Source organism: Perognathus longimembris, chromosome 15 (genome assembly GCF_023159225.1).
Source record: "Perognathus longimembris pacificus isolate PPM17 chromosome 15, ASM2315922v1, whole genome shotgun sequence".
NCBI classification, from domain to species: domain Eukaryota; kingdom Metazoa; phylum Chordata; class Mammalia; order Rodentia; family Heteromyidae; genus Perognathus; species Perognathus longimembris.
Window position 1 is genome coordinate 39,119,446 of NC_063175.1, and position 26,724 is coordinate 39,146,169.

Sequence of the window (26,724 nt, forward strand, 5' to 3'; positions counted from 1 at the left end):
GATAACCCCTTCTCTCGTCGCCCTCTACTATATCAGCTGCTAGCCCCTCCCTTATTAAATCAGATTTGTTCTTGAAGCGTCTCCGAGATCCACGTATGCCTGGCTTTCTTCACAGGTAAGGAGGGAGGTAAAGCCATCTTGTACGGCCGCGTGCACCTGAGGTCTTTCCTGAGCCCCCCCCCCACTCCACTCTGGCCTTACCTGCGGGTCGGGTGACCAGGGGAGAGGGTGAGAAAGGGAGCGATTGGAGTAGAGTAGAGCCTGAACCCCCGCGTCAGAGGAGGCGACCCGAGCCCGGCATATATATATATATATATATATATATATATATATATATATATATATATATAATATATATACATATATTATATTTAAGTAGAAATACAAAGGGGTTTTCAATTCAACACGCCAGTTTTTTAATACAGTGGATTCAGGGTCACCCCTTCTCAGCCTCCAGCTTTTTCTCCAGCTGTCTGGCTGTTTCCTTTCAGACCCTTTCTTAGAGTCCTCGGGCTCGGGCATCTGCTTCCTCCACAAAGACGCTATGGAGGGAGCTCTCCGTGGTGCTGAACTCCAGGTCTGCTCTGCGCGGCTGAGCATTTATTTAGGTGTGATTTTTTTTTTTTAATTACCTCCATTTCTCCAGCAGATTCCATGCTCTGTGAGTGCAGCAACTGTGTGTACATCTTCTCAGCCTTGTCTTCCCAAATCTCACAGGAGCCTCGCCCAAGACAGAGGCTGAGAAATTGTTGAATAAATGAAATGACAAACAGCACTTGATAAACACCTAATAAATAAACCAGCCGCACTCACTTTCCATCCCTCAAAAATATTTATGCAAGTCCCCACTTCCTTTATGGAGGAGTGACAGCTCTTTTTCTGTGATGTATTAGAAGACAGTGCTTATGTCTCAAGGGAGAGCCTCAAAAATCAGCCTTAGGTCCCACAGCTGCTTGCTTAAGTGTGTAGCATTCTACCATTGTAATCATGAGACATTTAACTATCATACTGCTGACACAAAAACTGTCTCAGAGGGCTGGGGATATGGCCTAGTGGCAAGAGAGCTTGCCTCGTATACATGAGGCCCTGGGTTCGATTCCCCAGCACCACATATACAGAAAATGGCCAGAAGTGGCGCTGTGGCTCAAGTGGCAGAGTGCTAGCCTTGAGCAAAAGGAAGCCAGGGACAGTGCTCAGGCCCTGAGTCCAAGGCCCATGACTGGCCAAAAAAAAAAAAAAAAAAAAACTGTCTCAGGAAATAAGTGGTCTTCCTTTGAGAAAACCTCTTTGGAAGGTGCAAGATGGAAGGTGAATTAAGGCCCAGGCTTGGAGGATTTATATGTGGCAACAGGAGAAAACAGCAGAGCAATTCTGCTTTGAGAGAGAGTTGGGGAGATGAGGACAAGGAGTTACAGAAGGTAGAGGTGGAAGACAGGGGCCAGAGAAGTGGTATGACGCTAATTTCTGAGGGGTGCTCATATTGAGGAACTGGCCAGTGGCTGGATTGTCTCCACTGGAAGTGGTTCCACCCCCCACCCCCACCTGCCTCTCACCAAACCCTAGAACCCATCATGTGACCATTGAAGCTAAGGAAAAGGACTGTATCTAACATGTGTGCATCCAGCAGACAAATCCAAGCTCCACAGCAGGAGTCTGAAGGCAACAGAGAACATAGAAAAGGTTAGTGGTTGGGGGCTTTCATAGGGAAGGCTTCTATCATTCCAAAGAGAGATAGACTTAGAGGACAAAAGCCATTGTGTCTACATCTCACAGGGCAGACAGGCCCCCAACCAGATGGTCTATGAACTAATTAACCTTTTTTTCAGTACTGGAGTATGTAGTTGGTGCCTTGTACTTGCTAGGCGGGCAGTCTACCACTTGAACCACACCCCAGACCTTTTTGCTTTTAGTTTGTTTTTTAGATATGGTCTGTTGCCAGCCTGGGGCCATTATTTTCTTATCTCTTTCTCCTGCCTAGCTGGAATTAGGTATGTGCCTCTCTCTCTCTCTCTCTCTCTCTCTCTCTCTCTCTCTCTCTCTCTCTCTCTCTTTCTCTGTGTGTGTGTGTGTGTGTAATTTTATATACGTACATCTTATAAGTGCACCCTGGAGGTTGGAATTCATACTTTTCACTTTCTTCTAAGAAAGTTGTTAGTGCTCACATCCATCCCTTCAATGTGACTCCCAGTCTTAATAGAATTGCTTTGCTTAAGGAGAAGCAAGCCTGAAGAGCTGTGGGATCTGTTTCTGTAACAGGGACTTCAAGGCTGACTTTCCCAAAAGCACTGACTCTACTTGGACCTGTAGATGCCTACTTGGTAACTGAAAGGATAAATCTTGAAATCTTTGTTTTTATTTGTATCCTTTCCTGTGGATCAGATTCCTGCTTAGCTCTGTACATAGAGCCATGCTGATCATTAAAGGAGTCTGAAAACTAGTAGTAAAGGTTAGCCTTCATTTTATCTAGCTTCTCTAATCCTCCTTCAAGACTCCAGACATCAAGATAAGCCTTTTACATCATTGTGTTCCATACACCAGTAAGAGAGACTGAAAGTCTCCAGTCACTGCACTAAACCTGAAATCACCCTGTATTCCAAAAGTACTGTATCTACAGCCAGATCGTCCCAGGGTGTCCTCTCTAAGCAGAACTCAGCCCAACCTCCAAGACAAAAACAGTCATCTCTGATGTCAACCAAACCATCCGTTCAAGTGATGACCACGATAATGACTTTGATAACTTCTCTAGAACCACGTCATAGGTCTGAAATGATAAACCAGAGCATACCTTGACCAAGACTAATTAAGTATGGATGCCTATATCCACCCCCATTCTTCTGTCCCTTCCTTTTTATAACCAGTGCCTCCTAAAGACAGAGCTGAGATACTTGATCTTCTCCATTTTCCCAAGATGGCTATATTGATTAAATTCTTTCCCTGTCTTTCTATTTTGTAACCATACTTTTCCTTTTGATTTCTGGGGCGAATAGCTAAATCAGATTTGTTGGGATGCCCTGAATCCAGGTCACCTATGCTCTAGGACTTTGGTAACATTTCCAAGTATGAGCCCTTCACACACCTCACTTGCTTCAGGCAACTCCAGCCCCTCAGAGCTCTTCCTTTTATTGAGGCCTCTCTCACTCACTGTACAATGTCAATCACACTCTACTCGAAATTGCCTTCATGTGGTCTTTGTGAGACCACTTCCTCTACTGGTTAGCTTGCAACTAATCAGACACCCACAGGTCTTCTGATCTTTATGTACCCCTATACTGCCCAGGCATATGCCCACAGTGGCAATGAACTCCTTGGAACATCTTCCAACGTCTTCGCATTGGGCAGAGGTATCAGCCCCATCCACATGTAAGTGAGCATGCAGGCATGCACACACACACACACACACACACACACACACACACACACACACACACACACAGAGAGAGAGAGAGATGCACAGCCAGAGTCTTTTGTCAGATGAACCATCTGACTTATTTTATTGGTAGAAATTGAGGACCTTTCAAATACAATGATAGACATAAAATACCCTGATGATGGTTTTAGACCTAGAGTTCCAGGCATTACAGCAAAATCACTACTCCAGGTCAGCTACAGACAACTAGAATTATGCCATAGGGATTGGAAGGAATCCATACTCTCAGACAAATATTTTCATAAAATGAGGGGCCACTGTAGTCTCTCCTCCCCCAAGTCTCTCAGAATGGAACGGCATTTCTCTCTAGGGCCAGAAGACCCAACAGAGGAAGAGAGGTGATTATGACACTGAAGACATTTGTCCATATCCCCACCTCTGTGCCTCAGTCTCCCTTTCTTTCTCAGTCAAGGAAGCTCCATGGAGCATCATACAGCATGACTTGCAAAGGAAGGAAGGACGGGGTGAGGAACTGACAAAGGCCACTAAGGGTTCAATTCCTGCCACCAACTTGTCAGGGGCAAATTCCTCTGTCTTCCCTTGATCCACTAGATAGGGCCTTTGGGAAAGGCGTATTATGTTGAGTTGAAGCCACATTGGGTACAATGAGCACCTTGCCCCAGGGCAAGCAGCTTCCACAGCTCCATTGTTGCTGCCCTCCCATCTGTCCTGGCTGTATTTGGGGAGGGGGAACCAGAGTGACTCCAGATGAGCCACTGAGCAGTGCACTATCTGCTTACTGAGCTGATGTGCTCATTAAAGAAAAAATACATTATCTCACAATCCCATCAACATGGCATTGTTTAAGTTCTTTCTGCAGGGAAGTCAGTCTGGTCCAGAAAGAAAGAAAATCTTCAGGCCACCAAGACCCAGCAGCACCCCTACACCATGTGTACAGAATGTAGGAGCCCCAGGGGAAATCATGTCACAGAGTGAGCAGAGAGACTTGCTCAGGAGTCAACCACAGTGAGGGTCATGTATCCTCAGGGGAAGTGTACAGGAGGATTAGTTGACATGGGGGAGGAGGGAGGGCAGAAGGCTGGCAAGAGCTGCCCACCATCCTCTTCTGCAAGGCTACAGCATCACCAGATCTGTCATGGCTTTTTGCATGCTCTCATTTTTTTAGGCCTTTAGCCTGGGTGACAGCCAAGTACACCTGCCTCCCCTTCTCCCCACCAGGTATAGCTCCTCAGTGCTGCTAGTTCTGGCTCCCTAAGCTTAGCCCTCAGACAGGAACAAATATCAAACAGGCCTCTCCACACAGAGGCTGGGTGGAGTGTGAAGCCTAGGGTAAAGCCTAGTTCTGGACTAGACTCCACACCAGCCAGATAACCCTAGTAGGAGGGAAGAACTAACTCAGAGGGTTAGAGCAAGGACACAGACCTCTCCCCACCTCTAGCCACCCTCTGCTCGAGGAAAACTTGGTCAACCAACATAAGCCCTCCACCACACATCACCAGTGACTTGAGACACACCACCACCATCTTCCTGATCTTTCATCAAACAGTAATTTTATTCTGCCTTAGCCTCCTCCTAGGGTAGAGTGAAGCCCAGTGGAGTGGAGGGGAGAGATGGATGGTAAAGGTGTTAGAAAACAGACATGTTCACTCCTGAAGAAAAAGAAAAATCATGTTCTTCAATTCAGAAATGAACTTGGGCCTGTCACTTCAGAGCCAGCTCCAGCTCCAGCTGAGGTCCTGGTACCTTCTGTATGCATTGGTTAGGAATGTCACACAGTGGTAGGTGCTGAGAGGATGCCTTGGTCATGCCATGGACCACCTGCAACATCTTTTTGGAGTAGGAAGGCTGTTTCCCTTCCCTCCTGTCCTTTTTTTTTCTTGGGGTAGAGAAACCTGGAGAGAATTGTTGAAGTCAGAGAGAAAAGCAAGTTGGAAAGAGAGAGTTTCCCCTTAAGAATTGTACACCATTAAGCACTGAACTATCATTTACATGAACTTTGGGAAAACTGAGGGGCAATTGCTTAAGCAACCAAGACTCTGATACATTGTTCTGCATGTTTGAAGACATAAGTGATTCTGAAGTTCATGAGATGTTTCCTTGCCTTTTTAATGACAGTACATCATTGTTTGACAGGCTTTCATTCATATTTGTCTAGCTGTAGACATCACAGGGTGAAATGAGTTCATGGTCCTTTTGTCTTCAGGCTTATTACAAGACAATCCCTCTTCCACCAAATGGCCACAGATCACTGATGGTTTCCGAGGTACATGGATGTGGTATTTGTAATGCCCTATCTATTAGACTGTTAGCTGCCATTTCTTGCTCTGTCTAGCACCTATTATCATTCTCATGAGCTTATTATTAGAAACTATGTTCACTATCATATGAGCTGCCATAGCAGTTAAGTTTTCTCTTCTGAAGACAACTTCAGAAAGAAGATTAGAACCCAGCCTTGGGATGGAGGCGAAGAGGTAAAGGAGAAAACCAGACACTAGCTAGCTCCAATCTAAGCCTTTTCCAAAGACAAGCAGAAAGTGGGGAGCGTAATGAAGTAGCTGTGGCAGCCTCCATTGCTGTGGTGCAGTTCCTCATTGCCACTTCACGTCTGTTTTGCCCAAGTGGGTCAGGTAGGTCCTTCCTATGCTACAGAGTGCTGTGTGGTACTCAGAGCCTCAGCTAGCCCTAGCCACAAACTGCCCACCTGAGTCTCAACCTCCATAATCACCAACTCCTTCGCCATGCTCATAAAGTGCACCCTACTCCTTGGAACAGAAGAATTCTTAATTTAGGCCTCTGAACACTGGAGAAGAAATCTGTTACTCTGTTTAAAAAATTACAAGGGGGCTGGGAATATGGCCTAGTGGCAAGAGTGCTTGCCTCGTATACATGAAGCCCTGGGTTCGATTCCTCAGCACCACATATATAGAAAACGACCAGAAGTGGCGCTGTGGCTCAAGTGGCAGAGTGCTAGCCTTGAGCAAAAAGAAGCCAGGGACAGTGCTCAGGCCCTGAGTCCAAGCCCGAGGACTGGCAAAAAAAAAAAAAAAAATTATAGGATGTTTAAGTGTTTCAATTAGGGGGGAAAAGCTGTTTGGTTCCTTTAAAATGTCTGACCCTTATCAGACTGGTCTGGGGATAACCCAGGCTACTCTCTAACTTGTTATATAGTTCAGGCTACACTTAAACTGCCTCAACCTCCCTAGTGCAGGGATTACAGACATAAACCATTATGCTCAGCCATAAATGTTCTTAACATCTCTTGAAAATGGTTAAGATGGTAAGTTTCATGTGATATGGATTTTGCCACCATTAAAAATAAACAGAGAAAAATAAAAGAAGTATAAGCAACAAGCATTCAGGTTTTTTAATAAAAAAAAAGAAAAAAAAACCAAATCTTTCATACTTAGGAAAAACAGATTTTGTAATTATTATAGATTGCCAAGCATTTGCTTTTGTTGCTAAGTTAACAATGAGTTATATTTTGTATTTGCAGAAAACACCGAAATTGGGTTGTATATCAAATTCTTCTTTTTCCACTCTCACTCTACTCAAGATTCCAGTGTGCAGTTCAAGGCAGCTGTGGCTAGTGCTGAACTACAGCAGGTTGCGTTCAAGGCTCAGGTGGGATGTCACCTGTACCAATGGCCAGGTGATACCATTTCTCTGCAGTCCACCATCTTACTAAGTATTCAGTTCTGATGTAGGTGATTTACAGACTGCCACTGAGAAACGCACTGCTTTACTCAGATGCTCTGCAGATGGAATTGCCACAAACTAGCTTCGTTGGATTAGACCCTTCAGGAATAGTAGGCACAGACCAGCTGCGGGTCCATCCCTAGCCTGACCTCACCTGACCCTAGAGGATGTCCTGGTGCAGAGAAGGAGCCAGTAGCTGTGTGGGGCCCCAAAGAGCACCTACCTATCATCCCCCAACCCTAAGAAACAACACCAAACTCCCAGGTTTCCACTGGACATTTTACAAAGCCCACTTCATTCGTTTCCCACCCTCCACCCAAAATGAAGCTTTTTCTTCTAGTTTTTGAAACACTGTTGGTAAATCCCTTGTATACTGTGACTCACCATTCACTCTAGCCATGGAAATGAAAAGTCCTAAGGTAACAACAGGGTTCTAAGAAAGGGAAAGGAAGAAAAAACAGAGCATGTCTTTTTTAAGTTAGAGAAATCAGATTAATTAGCAAGCAAGTAGATGCGCAAGAAGATTATAATGGGGGAATCAACCACAAGTAAAGGATGTCAGAGACTGGGGAATGGAGGTACCAGGGCATAGACAGCTCACTCTAGGCCCCAAAGCTCACAAGAATATACAGGGGGGGAGTCTTTGCCTACAATGGCAAAAAAAAAAAAAGAAACCAATAGAGACACACCTCCATTGACAATATCTCTTTGGTGGTGCTTAATTTATTAATGAGCTCTCCTGAACTGCTAGAGCCCACTGGGTAACCAAAGACCTCACTGATGGAGTAAATACCCGCTATCATCTCCCAACTCTGTGTCAGTGCTAGATGACCTAAATTTGGGTCCTTTCCTGAGTTAAAGACAGACCAACCACCAAAGATAGGGGGACATTTGTGCTGTGTGCTCTGAGTATATCCTAGCAAAAGTCAGGGATGTGATGGTCACCAGAAAAACGACAGAGTAAGTTCCCAGTCTGGGTCCAGTGAGAGGAAGTAGGAGCCTTAAATTGACATTATCTACAAAATTGGTCAGATGAGAGGAAGGAAGGAGGAAGGAGGAGTGTGGAGCCACCCCAGCCCTTGGGATCGCTTGCACAAAGGCACCGAGCCTGAAGAAGTGCAGCAGAATGAGTGGCAGGAGGGTTTCTGGGAAGGTAAGGGGGCCTAGATGAGCCATGTCCTGCATGACTTGGCGAAGAGTCTGAAGCTCATGGCGCCCGGTATGCAATGGGCCCCCACAAAGGTATTTTCAGTTGTTAATTCTCTGAAAGCAGAAAGGACATTTGAATAAGCAGAGGAGGGAATGAACTCAAGAGATATTTATAAGTTGGAACTGACCAGACTTAGGCATAAACACAGAACATGAATAAGTTGGGAGGCAGGAGTGACCTGGGATTGGACAGAAGGAACCTGCGTTTACTGTCTAGGTTGTACCAGCACCAGTGCTAGGCATCATCAAATCCTTGCAACAGCTAGCTGTGAGTTTGGAAGACTCTTCCTTATTCTTCAGAGGATTGGTTAGAGCCCCTAGGGCCTATGGAGGCTCTGCAAGTTCCTATCACTACTGAGCAGTAGAAGGCAAGTCTGGATCCAGATTATTCTTTTATCTCTGTGAGTTGAGGACAGGCTAAGGTCTGAGATACAGTGCACAGGCAGTCCCACGGGAGACCCTGGTGTTCATGCTTTTGTTCTTGGGGAGTACTAGGCTGCAAGTTGGGGCACTAGCCTGCAAGTGAGGACTCTGATGTAAGGACAGGAGGTACAGGAGGCTGTAGAAAGGCGAGGTTTTAACTTGAGTGCTCCTAGTAAGGAAGAAAACCCTGAGGAAGCTTCACAGAAGAGGAGTCATGAAGGAGCCCAGAAGGAGGAGCATCAGAGTGACAGGAGGCACATCAGGAGCTGGAGAACAGAAATGCAAGAGCAGAAAGGGCAGCCCTGTCAAATGTTCTGTTTGTCAAGGAGAAGACCTGAGAAGTTGTCTCTGATTTGGCAATAACAGTCCTTATGCTGACAACCTTGAGGATTCAAAACCAGTTTCTATACTACCTTCTTCTCCCTCTCCTGGCTAACAGTCCCTGAATCTGAACTTGACAGCACTGCACACAGCAAGCTCCTGTGTGTTTGTAAGATACTTCCTTTAGTGACCGTATACACCTACTGCCAAGAGGGAAGGGGTTATATTTTGTTCATCACTGTTTCCCTGTTATTACTACAATGTCTGGCACAACATGAACACACAGCAAATAGGTAGGCAATGGCTGGCTGAAGCCCTCAATATACTCTCCCTGGTTGGCAGGAAGCACTCCCTATGCTCCCTCCCCAGACTGAACGAAGTCATTGAATACCTGTCTGTTCTCTGCAACTCTAGGTGGATGAATGGTCCCACAGGCCAGCCTGACCTCAAACCACCCTCCTGTCTGCTTGGCTAAGCACTGAATTCTGTACTTGCTCCTGCCGCTTTGCAAGCTCGGAGCTTCAGCACAAATGAAGATGGCTGTTTTGTTCATGGGGAATCAATGTCCCTTAAATAAGAATTTAACTGCACAGAGGGACAGTGGCAGGGCTGCCAAAGAACATGACAGAGGACTTCTGGAGTCAGTTCCAAGGTATTCTGAGTCTTTGGAAAAAACAATTTTTTTTACAAATGTTGGCTGCAGGAGCAAGCATGTAGTCAATGTCAGGAGACTGCAAGGGTCTCAGTTGAACCTCTAGCTGACCCTGGGCAAATCACTTGTGTCATCACTTAACATGCACTCTTTCTGGGCATCTCTGTTCACTAGGGGCCTCTGTTCCTATCAGGGCCACTGGGAGTGGGTTAGTACTGATGCAAGGGGCAGGGCTGGGGAGAGGACCCAGGATAGCCTCTCTCTGTGGCTTCCCTTTGAGCAGGGTCTTGTACCACACTGTGGAGGCATTTTGGTCAGGATCTCTTCTGTTCCAACCCTGATGATGCTTGCTGATAAAGAGCTTGAATGCTTAGGCTGTATAGACCTGGGGCAGTACCAGGGCTCTGTAGCTCTAGGGCAGTGCCCTCCACTGGGTACCTGACCATGGGTGAGTTCCTGAGACACTCTGAGCCTCATTATCCTACTTGGGCCATCAGAACCTCCTTCTTGAGTGGGTCTTAGGGATATGATGGAAGTTAAGCAGGGAAAGTGCTCAGTGCAGGGCCTGACACAGAATGAAAGCAAACAAATCTCAACTATTTTAACAATAAGCATTGGTTATGGCTTAGATCCATACATCACAAATGCCTCAACAAATAGACACTGGAGATATCTTAGAGATCTGTTTTTAAACCTCTAGCTGCAGAGATGAGGAAACTAGGCCCTGAAGGACGGGAAGCAAGTATCCTAGGACTGAAGTCTCAGCTCCCCCATGGAATGGGCCCTGGTGCTATATTCCCACAAGGACCCTGGCTGGGAAAAATTCAAATCCCAACACATTTGGCTCTTGTTCATATGGAACTAGAATCTTTCCCAGAAACCCTTTCCTTGGGAAAAATACACAGAGTCCAGGAAAGCCATCACCATCTCTGTCCTTGTGCACATGTTTACCAAGTACAAGGTCATCTTTGTCTCAGTAGCTGCTCCCATACTTTTATAGACTTGAAGACTTAGGCCCCGGGCTGCATGGGATCCTCTCAGTCAGGCCCAGATCCCAGAATGCAGGTGAAAGGCCACATCCAGCACAGCAGTGGACATGAACATGAATTCTAGGCTGGCTGGCTGGCTGGCATACAATGCAGCCCAGAAAAGGAGGAGATGTGGCCCAACAAAGAGCGTAAAGGCCAGCATTCTCTATCTCTGGTTGGGCCTGTGGCTTTGCCTATAAAATGAGGTGATCAGATAAAAAGTCCCTCTCTCTGCTGTATTTCTGAAGGTCTTTCTTAGACACCTGCCTGGCACAAGGAGCAGTGTAGTGTGTATAATCTGCCTCTATCCTAGAAGACAGAGCTAGTACCTTTGATACCATGTCTTCCCAAGTCTAACCACAGAGCAGAGCAGAATAGACCCTTCAGAATTGTTGGAGGGAAAGAACAGAGAAGGGAAGGAGAGAACAAGAAAAGGAGGGCAGGCAGGCTGAAGTCCTCCCCCTGTTAATATCCTAAAATTCTACACAGCTAAGTCTAAGTCACCAACAATAACTATCAAACACAGTCACATTAAGGGCAGGAACACACGCAGGGGAAAGCAAAGGGAGGGAACTTCAGATATGAAAATAATACATGATTACTCTCAGCTAAGGTATAATGACTTCTCCAGCCTGAAGATTCTGGGCAAGTGTTGGGAGCCAGGGATTCCTCCTTCACAGAGTAGAAACCTCCACTAGATTGGTGTCAGAGGCCCCAACCGGCTTTCACTGCTAAGCTCATGTCAGTGCTTTCCAGCTACCAGTTCCCATTTGGGAACACAATTTAGCAGAATTCTGAAGTACTCAATAACATAAAGAGGAACAGATCTTTATAAATAACTCCTGGTTAAAATGGAGCTGAAAATAGGGAGACAGAAAAGGAAGCAAATTGCTAAGCACTTATCGAGTCGATAACATTGGCTTGAAAACTTGAGTGCAAATGGCTGGTCTGGTTTATTCCCCTCTTGTCAAAAGGTCAAATGCAGGCTAGAACCTAGAGGCACCAAGGCTGTGTGTAGAGGATGGTATGAAAGGGGGTGGCTCTCAGTGGCGAGCGTTTCAGGGAGACGCGAACACGAGTCTTTGTTAGAGTCCACTGGGGCATTTGGGGCTTAACTGGATGGTGTAACAAGGTGAAGTCCCCAGAGGCTCTGAGCCACACTTCACTGGAGAGTCTGGCCACTGGGCTGGCCTCTCAGCTCTGAAGCTGTGGAGACAATTCACAGCTGAGTCCTGAATTCACTCTTGACTGTGCTCCAATGTCAAGTGTCTGTCTCCTCCCTCTAGGCCATTCTCCATAGGGCCTGCCTTTCATACAGTTTGTGCTCTCACCAAAGCTGGAATTGAATGGAAATGTGCTTATTCAATTGCAATGTCCAGGCTCCCATGATCCTGGGGTATAGCCCAGCTGCATGTTCAGGGGTGGGGGAGTGGGGACAGGAAGAGAAACACAGCAGAGGCCCAGGAGACTTAGGACAGAGTTGTCTCTGCTCAGGCCCCATCCCTGCCAGGCTGCCTGGGGACCAAGCACAAAGCCAAACTACTGCAGGAGAGACACCTTGAATGCCTGCCCAACCCAGGACCCCCAGCTGCACCAGGAGGTGGAGGAGGAGCAGGGGGCCCCCTTGGATACACAGCTGGTCTGACTGCCACCAGTATCAGCAGCAGCTGCAGGTTCCAGTATGCACACGGAGGATGCCCCGGCTGTGCAAGTGCAGGAAGTTGAAGATCTCAGAGGGCATAGCATGGAAGCCAGGGCGGGGCTTGACGTTGTCATAGTAATGGTGAGTGATGTAGAGACCTGAAGGGTTCATGGGGAAAGCCCAGAAGCCAAACAGGTGCACTTCCTCACAGAGCTCCAGCGCCGCAGTGACCAGAATGAGGCCGGTGCTGATGCGCTTCGCACGCACCCCCAGGCTAAGCCAGTAACGTGACACGTTGACCAGGTACTGCGGATGGAAATAGTAGACAGCCTGTGAGGACTCAAAGTCATCCAGCACATACTTGACACGGATGGACACATCGGTGTTGCGCGTGTTGTAGAAGGCTGGCAGCAGCACCGATGCGTTCTCATAGACCTGCAGCACGCGGTAGAAAGGTCGCCGCCACTTCTCCAGCTTGTGGAACCTGCACAAAGGGGTCACAGAGTGAGAAACAGGGGAAAGCACCCTTCCCCCAAGTCTCAAGGTCCTGTGCTTCCCCACTCGCACATCCTGGGGGCTTTACAGAAGATGAGGTGGGGCTCACAGGGCCATCTGTCCCTTCTTTTTCCACCTCCTGCGACTCAGCAGATGGAGGTAGGGCCTTTCTCTGAGGTAGTTGTGAGTGGGTGCCTAAGAGGGTTACCTGAACTAACAGAGTAAATATTGAGGATGTGGCTGCAAGGAGAGGGCCTCACCCCCAAAGCATGAATGAAGTGGCCCAGGGTGGACAACAGACCACAGGGGAATGAAAAACTTGGCTTCCCCAAGATTCTCAATAATGGGCTCACACAGCCACCTGGCCTGGCTCTCCCCTGGCCTCTTGGTCTATCTCACACACTGTTTGCTGTACAGTGCACACGCCTCTCACTCCACTCTGGACCTCCTTCACACCATGGCTTTGTTGGCTCTTTTGGCATCTGATGCCATTGAACAACTCCTCCTATCACCTGACTTGGGCAGTGTGACTACGCCCCTCCCCCAAGCCATTCCACAGGGCTGCCAGAGGCCTTCCCCCCTCCCCCAGGAGCCAGAGCTGAGGGTTTCTGTTTGGGGGCTTTGCTTGTTTGTTTTTGTTTTGAGCTGGGATCTCACTATGTAGCCCTGGTTGGCCTTAAACTCACAATCCTTCTCCTCTGCCTGTGGAATGCTGGGATTGCAGGGTGTGGTTCATGTAGTAGAGAGCTCGCCTTAAAGGAAAAAGCCAGGCAAGCAAAGCCCTGAGTTCAAGCCCCAGTACTGGCAAAATAAAGTAAAACAGGCTCTGTTGAGGGATGAGTGTTGGCAGGAAGAAGAGGAATGGAGAGGATAAAGGAGGATGAGTAAGGTAGATGTATGTTATATATACATGTGAAAATAGAATAATGACACTTCTTGAAATTATTTAAGAAGGAGTATAAGGGGAAGAGAGAAATAGGGTGAGTTTGGGGGTACATTGTATTCATGTTTGGAAATATCACAAAGTCACTCCCTCATACAATGTATGCTAAGAAAAACTTAACAATGTCCTAGTAAGTGTATTTTGAAAAGCAGAAACGAGGGAAATAATACTTTATATATTATTCAATCCAATATAAAGAAACACTATTATTTCCACTTGTAATTAAAGAAAAACATGAATGAGAGATGTTTCACCATCGTGCTCCCGGTATGTCTCTGGAGCCTGTGTGTGTGGTCTCTATCGGGATCAGCCACATTTCCAGCTGGTGACCGCTGACCACCAAAGATCAACACAGCTCTAGGATGAGGGCCACTGACCTCTCAGTGATGATGCTGGGGTTCACAGTGACCACGTCTGTCTTCACCCCCACATCCACGGTATACTTCTCTGAGATGGGGGGCAGGTTGCACCTGAAGAAGAGATAGGGCAGCCTCATGCAGGTGGCCAGGCATCTGCAGGTGGCAGAGGCAGGGGGGAGGACAGATGGGGGGGAGGAAGGGCGGCTGATCGTATGGGTGTGGGGATATAGAGATGGCCACCTGGGTAGGCTTCAGTGGCTGAGTCATAAGACTGTGGTCCGTCTTTCTGGTGTAGGGTAGGCAGGGAGAAAAGGAACAGGAATAACATCCAGAAGCCAGGGAACAGGTGCAGCACCTTGTGCAAATGCATTTGGCCAAACTTCCTTCTCTGCCACTGTCCTGTAGTAACAGTTGACTACAGTCGAATCTACTTCTTCTTCTTTTTTTTTTTTTTTGGCCAGTCCTGGGCCTTGGACTCAGGGCCTGAGCACTGTCCCTGGCTTCTTCCCGCTCAAGGCTAGCACTCTGCCACTTGAGCCACAGCGCCACTTCTGGCCATTTTCTGTATATGTGGTGCTGAGGAATCGAACCCAGGGCCTCATGTACACGAGGCAAGCACTCTTGCCACTAGGCCATATCCCCAACCCTTGAATCTACTTCTTGATACAGTGGTCAATGGTCTCCATCAACAACCCCAACACGGCCTTGCCCAACTCTCCAGAGGTCTCATTTACATCTCATTATAGTGTGATTTCATGCATGTATCTCCCCAGGTTTTCATCTAGGCTCTAAGGACTCTTATTAAGTAAACCATTGTCCATTCCCTGGTTTGTAGAAATGACCTCTCATTTCTTGGAGAGCTCCACAACTATGCACATCATCTTAGAATAGTCATTAGCATAATCATGAAGCTCTACTCATAAGACTGAGGACATCTGATGGTCAAGCCATCACTCTTGGTTTCTTTTGGGGTGCACTATTGCTTTATGGTCACTTCTGCTTTATGTTTTTTGTTGCTTTTTTTTTTTTGCCAGTCCTGGGGCTTGAACTCAGGGCCTGAGCACTGTCCCTGGCTTCTTTTTGCTCAAGGCTAGCACTCTACCACTTGAGCCACAGCGCCCCTTCTGGCTTTTTCTATATATGTGGTGCTGAGTAATCAAACCCAGAGCTTCATTTATACAAGGCAAGCACTCTACCACTAGGCCATATTCCCAGCACCTCACTTCTGCTTTAATAAAGTCTAGTTTTTGCTTAAATAAATCTATTCTGTTAAAGATTGCTCTGTGAAGCTGGGTGCTGGTGGCTCTGTAATCTGTAATGCCTGTAATTCTAGCTACTCAGGAAGGTGAGAGCTGAGAATCCTGATTCAAAGCCAGCGCAGGCAGGAAAGGAGGTGAGACTGTTATCTCCACCTAAATTAACCACCTAAAAACAGAAATGGAGCTATGGCTCAAAGTGGTAGAGTGCTAGCCTTGGAAAACCCACAGGGTCCACAGGCTGAGTTCAAGCTCCAAGTGTGACAAGAAAGAAAGATAGAAAGAAAGAAAGAAAGAAAGAAAGAAAGAAAGAAAGAAAGAAAGAAAGAAAGAGAGAGAGAGAAAGAGAAGGAAGGAAGGAAGGAAGGAAGGAAGGAAGGAAGGAAGGAAGGAAGGAAGGAAGGAAGGAAGGAAAGAAGGAAGGAAGGAAGGAAGGAAGGGAAGGGAAAGAAGTTTCTCCATGTCAGGTATTCGGATCATAAACAAGCCCAGTCTCTAGACTCACTAAAGGTCTAGTCATGGGTACCCAAGAGTCCTCCAGCCAAAATCCACAGTTATGAGCTGAAGTAGTCCTTGGGCCTCTGGAAGACAAGGCTGTGGTGCCCAGAGGACAGATACAGGAGAGCAGCCTTGTAGCCTGTCAGAAGGAGAATGTAATCAAATGCCCAATGGCAGGAGGACTAAAGAAATTTGGAATATCTATGAAGATGAGTGTTGGGATCCATCTTTCGCCTTAATGGAAGGGGCTTGATGCCCCTCCCCCAGCCCTGGGGAATGTGGCCCTGCTACCCTCTCTGGATCGGAATCCAGAGAAACCGGTTGGGCAAGCAGCCCCCAACCCATGCTAGCCAGCCCGGCGCCTACCAACCCCGCCCTGGCACGCGCTCGAGTGACATTAGCCCTTGGGGGTCAGGTGATTCCTTTCAGCCTATCGACATCCTGGCCAAACCCCTACCTCGGAATCATCTCCCCTTGTCCTTCTCTCAATAAAGTTAGTTTGCTCTAAGAAGCTAGCCCCGTTGCATGTGTATGCCAGACTTCTAGCGTAAGGAGGCGGGCACACATCTGCGGCAGATCACATGCGCGACAGGTCGGAGCTATCTCCCCCGTTCCACTCTAGCTTATCTGCAGGTCGGATGACTAGGGGAGAGGGCGTGAAAGGGAGGGTGGAAAGGAAGAAGTAAGAGTCCGAGCCGGGAGGGGCAAAAAAGCCCAACAATGAGTCTCAGAAATGCAATACTGAGGGCTGGGGATATAGCCTAGTGGCAAGAGTGCCTGCCTCGGATACACGAGGCCCTAGGTTCGATTCCCCAGCACCACATATACAGAAAACGGCCAGAAGCGTCGCTGTGGCTCAAGTGGCAGAGTGCTAGCCTTGAGCGGGAAGAAGCCAGGGACAGTGCTCAGGCCCTGAGTCCAAGGCCCAGGACTGGCCAAAAAAAAAAAAAAAAGAAATGCAATACTGAATGCAAAACAAGTTGTACAAGCATACATAAGGAATGCAATTTGTAGAAATCCCTTGTAGAGTCATGGTCTCCAAAATAGGTCTGCAAAATCCTAATTCTGAGAATTTCTGAATAGGTGCCGTCAAAACAGAAGGGCTGAGACTGCCTTAAGGACCTTGAGATGGGGAGATTATTCTGGATTATCAAGATAGGTCCAGGGCAATGATGTAACAGTGAAGGAAAAAGAAAACACATGACAACAGAATTAGAACCAGAGAAAGAAACCAGAGGATGCTAAACTACTGGTATTGAGGGGACATGAGCCCAGAAATGCAGACAGCTTTTGGGAGAAAGAAATAATTCTCCCTTAGAACCTCCAGTAAGAAACACAGTCCTGGGGCTGGGGATATGGCCTAGTGGCAAGAGTGCCTGCCTCGGATACACGAGGCCCTAGGTTCGATTCCCCAGCACCACATATACGGAAAACGGCCAGAAGCGGCGCTGTGGCTCAAGTGGCAGAGTGCTAGCCTTGAGCGGGAAGAAGCCAGGGACAGTGCTCAGGCCCTGAGTCCAAGGCCCAGGACTGGCACAAAAAAAAAAAAAAGAAAAAAGAAACACAGTCCTGTTAATACTTTGAGACCTTTGATGTAAGATGATATAACTTGTGCTTGTTACTTCAAAGAAATTTGGGGGTAATTTGTTATGACTGAAATAAGAAACTAATATATCACCAAACAAGTAAAGATGAATAATAAAGTATAAGATACACACATATACATATACATATACATATATATATACATATACATATACATATACATATACATATACATATACATATACATATACATATACATATACATATACATATACATGTAAGAGAACAATTTTGAACAAGAAAGGAATCAGTGAAAAACTAAAGGTACTGATTAGCTTGAAGGGAGCAGTCAGAATAGGGAAAAAGCAAATCAGCTGATACAATAGCTAGATATAAACATTCAACTTCTTAAATTAAAAAGTTGGCTTGCAAATACTTTTTTATTTTGCCAGTCCTAGGGCTTGAACTCGGGGCCTGGACACTGTCTCTGAGCTTCTTTTTGCTCAAGGCTAGCACTTGAGCCACAGTGCCACTTCCAACTTTTTCTGTATATGTGATACTGAGGAACCGAACCCAGCCAGGGCTTCATGCATGCGAGGCAAGTACTCTATGGCTAAGCCACATTCCCAGCCCAATACTTTCAAATTTCGGTTGTTTTGTTTTATAGCTATGGAGGTGTTACAAATATTTCTTCACATCAAATATTATGAAGAACCAATAACTTTGAAAGGGAGAATGTTAATTGGGTGAATTGGGAGGCTACTAAACATTTTCGACAGAGGTCTTGGGCGAGAGCCATAGAGGAAGGAAACGCTGAGGATGACTAAAGTCGAGAGCCTGGAGCTCGGGAGAGGAGTGGCGCAAGGTGAGGGTAGAGAGGGAAGAGGAAGCTAGACACCAAAGGGTGCGGGCCATGAGAAGGATCTGTCCCTCATCTAAGAAGCGCATGGGTACAAGAAATAACTACACAGAAGAAATCTTTCTAACAGAACCAGGTCTGCACTCCTCTTTTATCAACACACTAGGGAGGGCAAGTTTTATATTTCCTTTAAAAAAAAAAAAGATGGTGGTGGGTGAGGGGTGGCATTCAGTGAGCTGCTGTGATGTGCCAGAACCTTACATAGCATTATATATAGTATCAATAAGCTTTAGCGACAGATATTAAGGTCTTTGGGTAGTAATGGAGAAACCAGGCATTTAGAAAGGTCAAGGGACTCGATAGTCGAAGGAGTGGAAACAGGGCAAAGAGCAGACCTGTCTGACCTTGAGCCTAGGGCTGTTTCCCAATACAATATCATCCAGTAGGGACATTGCTGGAATATGCCTAAGACTCCTGCATCTTGAGGACAGAGGGTGGGCATTCAATGAGATTTGTCACTGCTGCATTTTTGGGACTAAAAGACAATGACAATGATGAAAAAACTTATGGTGTCTCTAAAATGAGTGTAAACCATGATGTGCTATGACAGGTGTCGGGTGGAAAGACAGTGAGTTGCCCAAGGGAAGAGTTCGTTGTTATAGCCTTAAGCAAGAAATAACATGGACTAACAGGAAGAAGTCGAACCTAGGCCTGTGTCCCCATTTCTGACTGTGACTAGCCACATGATCTTGGCATAGAATGTCAACCTTTCCCCACAAGTTTGTTTAATTTATAAGAAGATACTTAAAGGCATTAAAAAAAAAAACTATAACAGGGGCTGGGAATATGGCCTAGTGGCAAGAGTGCTTGCCTCAAAAAAAAACTATAACAGAACTTTGTGTGTCCTACATTGTCTATTCCACTCACCCAAAATAAACAATGTCACCTTGTCACCTGATCTTACATTTGAGAAAGTGGAGACAGAATGATTGAGACACTCATTGAAGGCAGCTCAGCCCCTTATTCAAACTCAGTGCCTGGCTACACAACCTGGAGTTCTGACCACCTACTGCTGAGGGTCCTGCAAACCATCCTCCTACTTGCTCGTTTGTCTTTTCATTTCACATTCACTATCTGGGTGCCTAGGGTATCCTAGTTACTGTAGCAGAGCAAGCCAACCCACCTGGTCTTGACTATAGGGGGAGGTGTCAAATGCTATGTACCAGGTGGCACCAGGTTCTGTGGGAGCTTAGAGAAGGCTGCGTGGGGGAACACTGTAGAAGGCAGTAGTAATCCTTGAGTTGAATTTGGAAGGACAAGGGAGCAAACAACACTGGAAGGTAAAGGCTAGGGTTGGTTGGGGAGCATTCCAGAGAGAGAGAGGACAGGATCTGGAAATAGCATTAGCTGATTTTTATTGGACACTGCCAGTATGTCCAATGTAATAGGCACTGACAGCTTTGGGGGCATTATCTCATTTAATCCTCAAATTCTGAGGAAACTGCTGTCATTAACCCCACTTTGCACCTGGGTGAAATGACTTTCCTGAAGCCATTGCCTGGATAAAAATTTGGGTAAATCCCAAGACCTGTGAAACTCCCCTGAAGATATCTTACAAGAGATCCCTGCCTCCCATAGCATAGGTATGGCTAGACACGGGGAGGGCTTTGAGGCTATAGGACTCCTCACTCTTGATTTTGGATCAATTAGGCATCCACGGGGAGCACAAGGGCTGACCTGGCCAGCAGAGGGTTTGTCACACATGAGTGTAACACTCTAAACACCCACCCATCTATGGTGGCAATGCTACTTCCAGGCTTAAGGCAGGGCATTCTTGGTTTCTGTCTTCTTGGGACAGGAGAATTCAAAATATGTAGACACTTTAACACTTCAGTTGCATCAAACCACCTCTACATTCTCATTCTCACCACTGGCCACCAGTAATCAATGGATCCATGCTATAGGTTCACTTGATGTTTTTGCTTTCTTTAAAAAAAAAAGATTTATTGTTATTATAATGGTGATATAGAGATGGATCACAGTTACATAAGTCAGGTAAAGAGTACATTTCTTTTTGGACAATGTCACCCTTTCCCTCGCTTTTATTTTCAACCTATCTTCTTTACCCAGGCTACAGAGGAGAGCAAAGATCCACGAAGAGATAATGAAGGCTTCCCACAGGAGAAAGAAATACAAGGATCCATCTCCAGCTTAGTGAGAGCAAAACTGAAGCCACACATTCACACCAATGCTTATGGGAAGGGAGAACCCATCCAGGGAAGTGAGTGTCCCAAGGACTCTGTCATCAGCCGCATGGTCCACAGTCCTCAGAGCCTTACATCTGGAGTGCTATTTTCTCTTTATATGCCTCTGATTGTACAGATGTGGAAACTGAGAGTGTGAGAGCTCAATACAGCCTGCCCAAAGGCACAGGGCTGGACAGGAAGGAATTGCTAGGATCCTGAGTGCAGGGCAGGGGCAGGGAGAGTAGATGAAGCACTCGAAGGGCAGCAGCTGGGCACAGGGCAGGGCCGCACAGGGCAGGGTACATAGCGGGAAGACCACGAGAAAAATGGCAAGTGCAGACCCAAGTGGTTCTCTTACCGGAAGACAAAGTCAGCACTGTTGATCTCCCTCCCACAGCGACTGTTCTTCAAGATGCCTCCATTGCCCACCACCGCACACTTCTTAAACTGGGACCGGTAGTAGGGCATGTCCTGGGGAGACACAGGCACAATGTCAACTCTAACACCTTCATCTGGAGCCCTCACCTCCATAACCACATCCACCTCTGTGAGCTCTTGGCTCCACAGATAGCTGCATAGGAAACATGGGGGGAGGGGGGAGTGGTTTCCACTGAACAGACAAGAAGTGTGTCAAGAGACTTGTTACTAGTCTCTCCCATCTCTGTCACCCACAAGTCCACCTGACCACATTCCAGTGGGCAGCTTTCCGAGTGGGGGTCCCATGGAGATCACACTGCAATGGGACCATCAGAAATAACACTATGCTCCTCTGTAGTACTCTGACCATTTCCATGGCCCATTTTCCCTGCAGGGACAGGCCCACCATGCCAGGCCAGAGAGCACAAGCATTTCATAGTCAGAGGGGGAGCTGCGTTGTTCAGCTTTTACCAGAGGAAGTGGGGGTGGGGTGGAGGACGGGGGGGGGGGGGAGACATTGTATTTGGAAAAATCATCAAAGGCTTATAATTTAATGAGTTATTTCCTAAGCTCCTATAAATCAGGAACTGTGTGGAAAATATCCATTGCTAGGCTCCATCCAACCAAGAACTCTGGAATCAGGATCTACAGGGCTGGGCAGCTGAAAACATTTTACAAACCCCAATAAATAGTTTCCTTAGGGAAAATTGGGAATGTGCCACATGTTCCTATTTAGGAACCAGCCCATCTGGCCTACCATCTGTTTTTATATGGCCTGTAAGCTGAGGATGGATTTTATATTTTTGGGTTTTTGTTGTTGTTGTTTTTCTGTCAGTCCTGGGGCTCGAACTCAGGGCCTGAGCACTGTCCCTAGCTTCTTTATTAATGTCAAGGCTAGCACTATACCACTTGAGCCAACACCCCTTCTGGCTTTTTCTATATATGTGGTGCTGAGAAATCGAACCCAGGGCTTCATGTATGTGAGGCAAGCACTCTACCACTAGGCCATATTCCCAGCTTGATTTTATATTTTTAAGTGAGTGGAAACAATTAGCTGGGAGTTGCGGCGCATATCTGTAATCCTAGCTACTCAGGAGGCAAAGATCTGAGAATCATGGTTTGAAGGGAACCCAAGCAAGAAAGACCCTGAAACTCTTATTTCCAACTAACCCCCAAAAGCCAGAAGTGGAATTGTGGCTTCAGTAATAGAGCACTAGCACAAAAGCTCAGGGACGGTACCCATCCCTGGGCCCTGAGTTCAAGTCCCAGGATCTCTCTCTCTCTCTCTCTCTCTCTCTCTTTCTCTCTCTCTCTCATCACACACACACACACACACACACACACACACACACACACACACACACACACACGGCAGCCAATTAGCATTGGTCCCACCAAACAAGAGCTCAAGGAAATCCAGCAGATAAGCTACTAGGTCTAAGACGACTAGCTAACCAGGACCCAGATATCAGGATGCACAATGCGAGTTATCCCCAGGGTGCTGCCCCACAGACCACAGCTAGGGCAGCTCCCAGGCCCACCCAGGCCACCCTGGACAGAGCCTCACCTTGGGGAACATGCGGAAGATCTCCTGGTTGATGTGGTAGATGCCGCTGGTCTCTACCTCATACTTGAGCTTCGTCCCCAGTGGAGTGTTCTTCTGGGTGGTGAAGAGAAAGGCGGGAGCATTACAGCACCTTGACAGAGTAGACCTGCAGGACAGGGAGAAGGGAAGTGGTGTGAGACACAGTACAGCCTCAGCAAGAACAGAAGGGTCACAAAGGTGAGCCTCTCAACCACCCCACTCCCCAGCCTCTCACTCCCGTCTACTCACCCAGCCACCCCTGACAACTCTGCTGGTGCTTCCTTTCCCCCTTCAGTTGTCCTCCTACTTCCCAGGGGTCTCTACCATTCCAGGTCCCAGGCAAGGCTCCCCCAGGAACCCCAGGAAGTCCCAGCTGCCCCAGCCTCACCCCCACACTCTCATTGTATTTGTCTCAAAGGTTGTGGCTGGGAATATCACTCTCAGGACAGAACAGCCCCGAGGGCAGGGCTCTGCATCTCCCAACCCTGAACAGTGCTTGGCCTTTGTGCAGGTTTGCATGAGCATTTGCAAGCTTGGATGCATTCAATGCATCATTCACTGGTCACAGTTGAAGACCAGCGAGCCAACTCCTTCTGAAGGTCTCAGCCCCACGGCCTACTCGCCACAGAAGCTGACTGTGGCTCCCAAAACTCAAATCCACGGAATCAACACAAGGAGCCATTGCAATCTTTGAGAAACAGATTTAAGGACAAGGCAGACCATGACAAAGAATAGGGGGTTGATCCTGGCTGGCTGCCTGTAGAAAGTGGGACTGGCTCCTGAAAGTTTTCCGAAGTTCATTATTATTTCTTTAATCCCTTCGGTTTTCAGCTCAGAAAGCTGAGCTCCAGATCGGATGAAATTCAGTTGCCAGCTTTGAAAAGCCACCTGCAGAGAAAATAAGGCTGATGAGGCAGCCACAGCACCAACCAGGCAAGACAGTTGATTATCTCTGCAGCAGGTGCTCCATGCGGCAGTGCTTGCTCCTGGGGATAGGGGGCTGGGGGCTGGGTTCAGATCCTGGCTCACTGTGTTCTTCTTGGGGACCTAAAGGCCAGGCCACAGAGAGTAGTGGATTTGACCAAGGGCACAGTTCACTGTCCCTTTCGCTCAGGGCTCTGAGCCCCTGAGATCTGCCCCTCCCAAAGCTGCTGGCAACCCTCCATGGCTCTGATCACCTCCCCCACAGAGCCCTGAAGTGACGGCTAACAAAGGTGTGATGGCTCCCACTGAAGTCAGAACAGAAGCGTGGATTGATGGCGTGGTATCAGGAGCGCTAGATTCTAATTTCTGCTCTGTGCCCACAGCTCTGGGGCTCCAGGCAGGTTACTTTCCTCTCTGGACCTTTGTTTCCTTGTATGTAAAATGCGAGGATGGCGTCTCCACTACTGACCCTCCCGCTTACCAAACAATAGAAGATTAAGACATATGATTTTGTCTTCTTCATGATTCTGTCTTTTGCAAGAGCTTCACTGGGGGGGCCCAACTGGCTGCTAGTTGCAGAGTAATCTTTCTGTGAACAGTTAAATGTTGGAGCATGACTAAGGCTCCTAGGAGGGGAGCCAGAAGCCTGGCAAAGAAAGGGCCACTGGTCAGCATTATGAACCAGCCAGCTTCCAGAACTCTGAGCTTTGCTGGTGCAGAAACTCAATCTTGCCGGCCCACTAGAGAGTATATCCACTGAGGAAGACTGACTCACACTAACCAAACTTACAAGTAACTGATATTTAAGTGAGAATGTCAAAGCGTCTTATTTGTAGGCAGGAAAGGCCCGTTACAGGATTCATTTCCTGTCATTGAAATGCTTGTGCCTTTCCTCCTCTGCACCAGGTTCCTGCCAACCTGAAGGAAGAAGCTCATCACTGTTCCAGGAGCTTGAAATGAGAGCAGAGGAGGCAGCTGATTGGCTCTCAAGGTTTTTCCATTTAGAGCTCAGCAAGGCCTGATGTCATCTGGCTTTCCCACACCTGAAACCACTCTACCTTCCCTACCCCCTTCCAGTCCCCAGCCTCACCCCTGGGTGCTCTCCGATCGCTTCCCCAGGCTCTTACACTGAGTAAGTTTTTCTTGCTGTTTCCTTTTTTCCATTCTTTGTTGTTGCTTTTGAACACATGAATCTCATCAATGAGACCCATGTTCTATCTCAACCTGGACCACATCCTCTTATCTCACTGTGCACATCCCTCCTCAGTGCTGTTTTATCACCTGGCTTCTAGGGTATCTGCAAACCACCAGCAGGCCTTCAGAGCGCATCATATTTAACATTCACATTTCTTAACATGAGCCACTTCTTGCTGCTATTCTAAGTCTTGGCCTGGAATTGCCATAAACTGGAACAAATGACTTATAAAGAAAGTACAAAATGCTGGTGACATTCTTTTTTTCCCCACAATCTCCAGTACAGAATTTCTTTTTTTTTTCTGGTAGCTCTTCAGCATATTTAAACTTGAACCGGGGTAGCCAAAAATCCATTTTTACACAATTGTCTGGGTCACATTAATCCCATAACATAAAGTCCAGCTGCATTAAAAAGATACTCTAGACTGGCAGGAATTTAGAGATAGAACCAAAGCTCACCATTAACGATAAAGGAACTTTGGACATCTCTCATCTGCCTGGCTCGCTCAGAACCTTGGATTATAGCTGCTCCCTCTCTGAAAATTTATAATCTATTCATTATCGTTGAAGAACAATTAGGAAATAACCTGTGTTCGGCTCAGATATCTATTACAAGCTGTCAGAATGCCAGCATGAGGCTGCTGGGTTAGAGGCACTGCCTCAGGAGTGGGAGGTGAGAGCAAGGACAGCTGGAGCAAATGCCTTACTGCTAGGGTTCTCAGTGAACCCCAACTGTGGATTGGAGATGACAGCAGTGGCCTCACAGAACAGTGGCAAGGATTTCAAGAGAGCATGGAGGGCAGTGGTCAGCCAGGCTCCCATCTTGCCACTTCCCAGATGCCTCAGGCCATTGGGCTAGTTCTGAAGCAGATGTCCACCAAAAGCTGGGCCTTGCAGAACAAGGGAGACCTGTAGAGGTAGCGGTGGGGTCTCACACGGGGAGGAAGGAGGACATATGAGTGATAAGTACTTGAACTGGTTGGCTTCAGAGATGTTCATAGCCCACTTGCATGTCTGGAGGCTTTTCCACCTGTCGAACAGCTCTGATTGCTTCACCCTGTGGGAGGGAAGGACAGAACAGATGCGAGATCAGTTGACCATGTGTCCTGCATGGGGTGACCTACCTCTGGTTTCTAGGAATCTTTGAGTATGAAATCATCTTATTGTCAATCCTGTAGCAAATGTCCGTAATCCCAGCACTTGGGAGGCAAAGGCGGTAGGATGAGGAATTCAAGGTAAGCCTGGGCTACATAGCAAGATGCTGTTCCCTCACCAAAAACAAAACAACCACCCAGGAGGTCAGAAGTTAGCAAGACCCTCTCTCAGTCAACAAGTTCAGCCTAGTGGTATGCATCTATCATTTCAGCTATGTGGGATGTGGTTTGAAGCGGTACAGGAAAAAAAAAAAAAGTAGGATTCTTCCTGAAAAACAACAAAAGTGAAAAGGGCTGGTAAGTGATTCAAGTGGCAGGTCAACTGCCAAGCAAGCACAAAGCCCTGCGTTCAAACTCCAGTACTTCCAAAACAAAATAAACAAACCTACCTTCTTACTCAGGACAATCTCCCCAGGTCTGCATGTCCTATCAGGCCTGTCTCAAACCAGTCACCCTCCCTCACATGCCTATGCTCGAAGCCAGCATAGTTCTCTCTGTCATATCTTCCTCCAGAGGGAACAAGACTGCCCTAGCAGAATGCCATTGGAACCCTCCACACTGGGTACAGCACCATGGACCATACCCAGGGGCTCAGTACCATGGCATATCCTTCCCAATAGGAGATTGTGATTTTTCCAGTATCGGGCAAGAAAAGAAGAGAAACTTAAGCATCCCCCTCCTTCCTGTAAGCATCCCCTGCCAGGCAGATGGGATGTGCCCAGACACTCTCAGAAAGGGAAATCTCGAAATCATGGACAATTCTCTTTTCAACTGAAACTCTATGAAAAGAGCCACAGTATTTAAATTGGCATGTACACATTTATAGATATGCATTCTTATATTATATGAGAAGATCTCAAGCTTCCAGAACAATGCCTAGCAAAATATAG

General features: G+C 47.1%; 1 protein-coding gene across 2 annotated transcripts in view; it reads right to left on the minus strand.

The window, feature by feature from the left end:
• Positions 1–6,429: 6,429 nt before the first annotated feature.
• Positions 6,430–26,724, minus strand: part of St8sia5 (ST8 alpha-N-acetyl-neuraminide alpha-2,8-sialyltransferase 5) — a 67,186-nt gene continuing 46,891 nt past the window's right edge. For both annotated transcript variants that reach the window (XM_048363459.1, XM_048363458.1), the window contains 5 exons: positions 25,651–25,737; positions 22,545–22,689; positions 20,919–21,031; positions 14,175–14,267; positions 6,430–12,843 (listed from right to left, as the gene is read on the minus strand). In XM_048363459.1, coding sequence (XP_048219416.1) covers positions 12,375–12,843; positions 14,175–14,267; positions 20,919–21,031; positions 22,545–22,689; positions 25,651–25,737 — 907 coding nt within the window. In that variant the 3' untranslated portion in view covers positions 6,430–12,374. The remainder of the gene's footprint in view (positions 12,844–14,174; positions 14,268–20,918; positions 21,032–22,544; positions 22,690–25,650; positions 25,738–26,724) is intronic.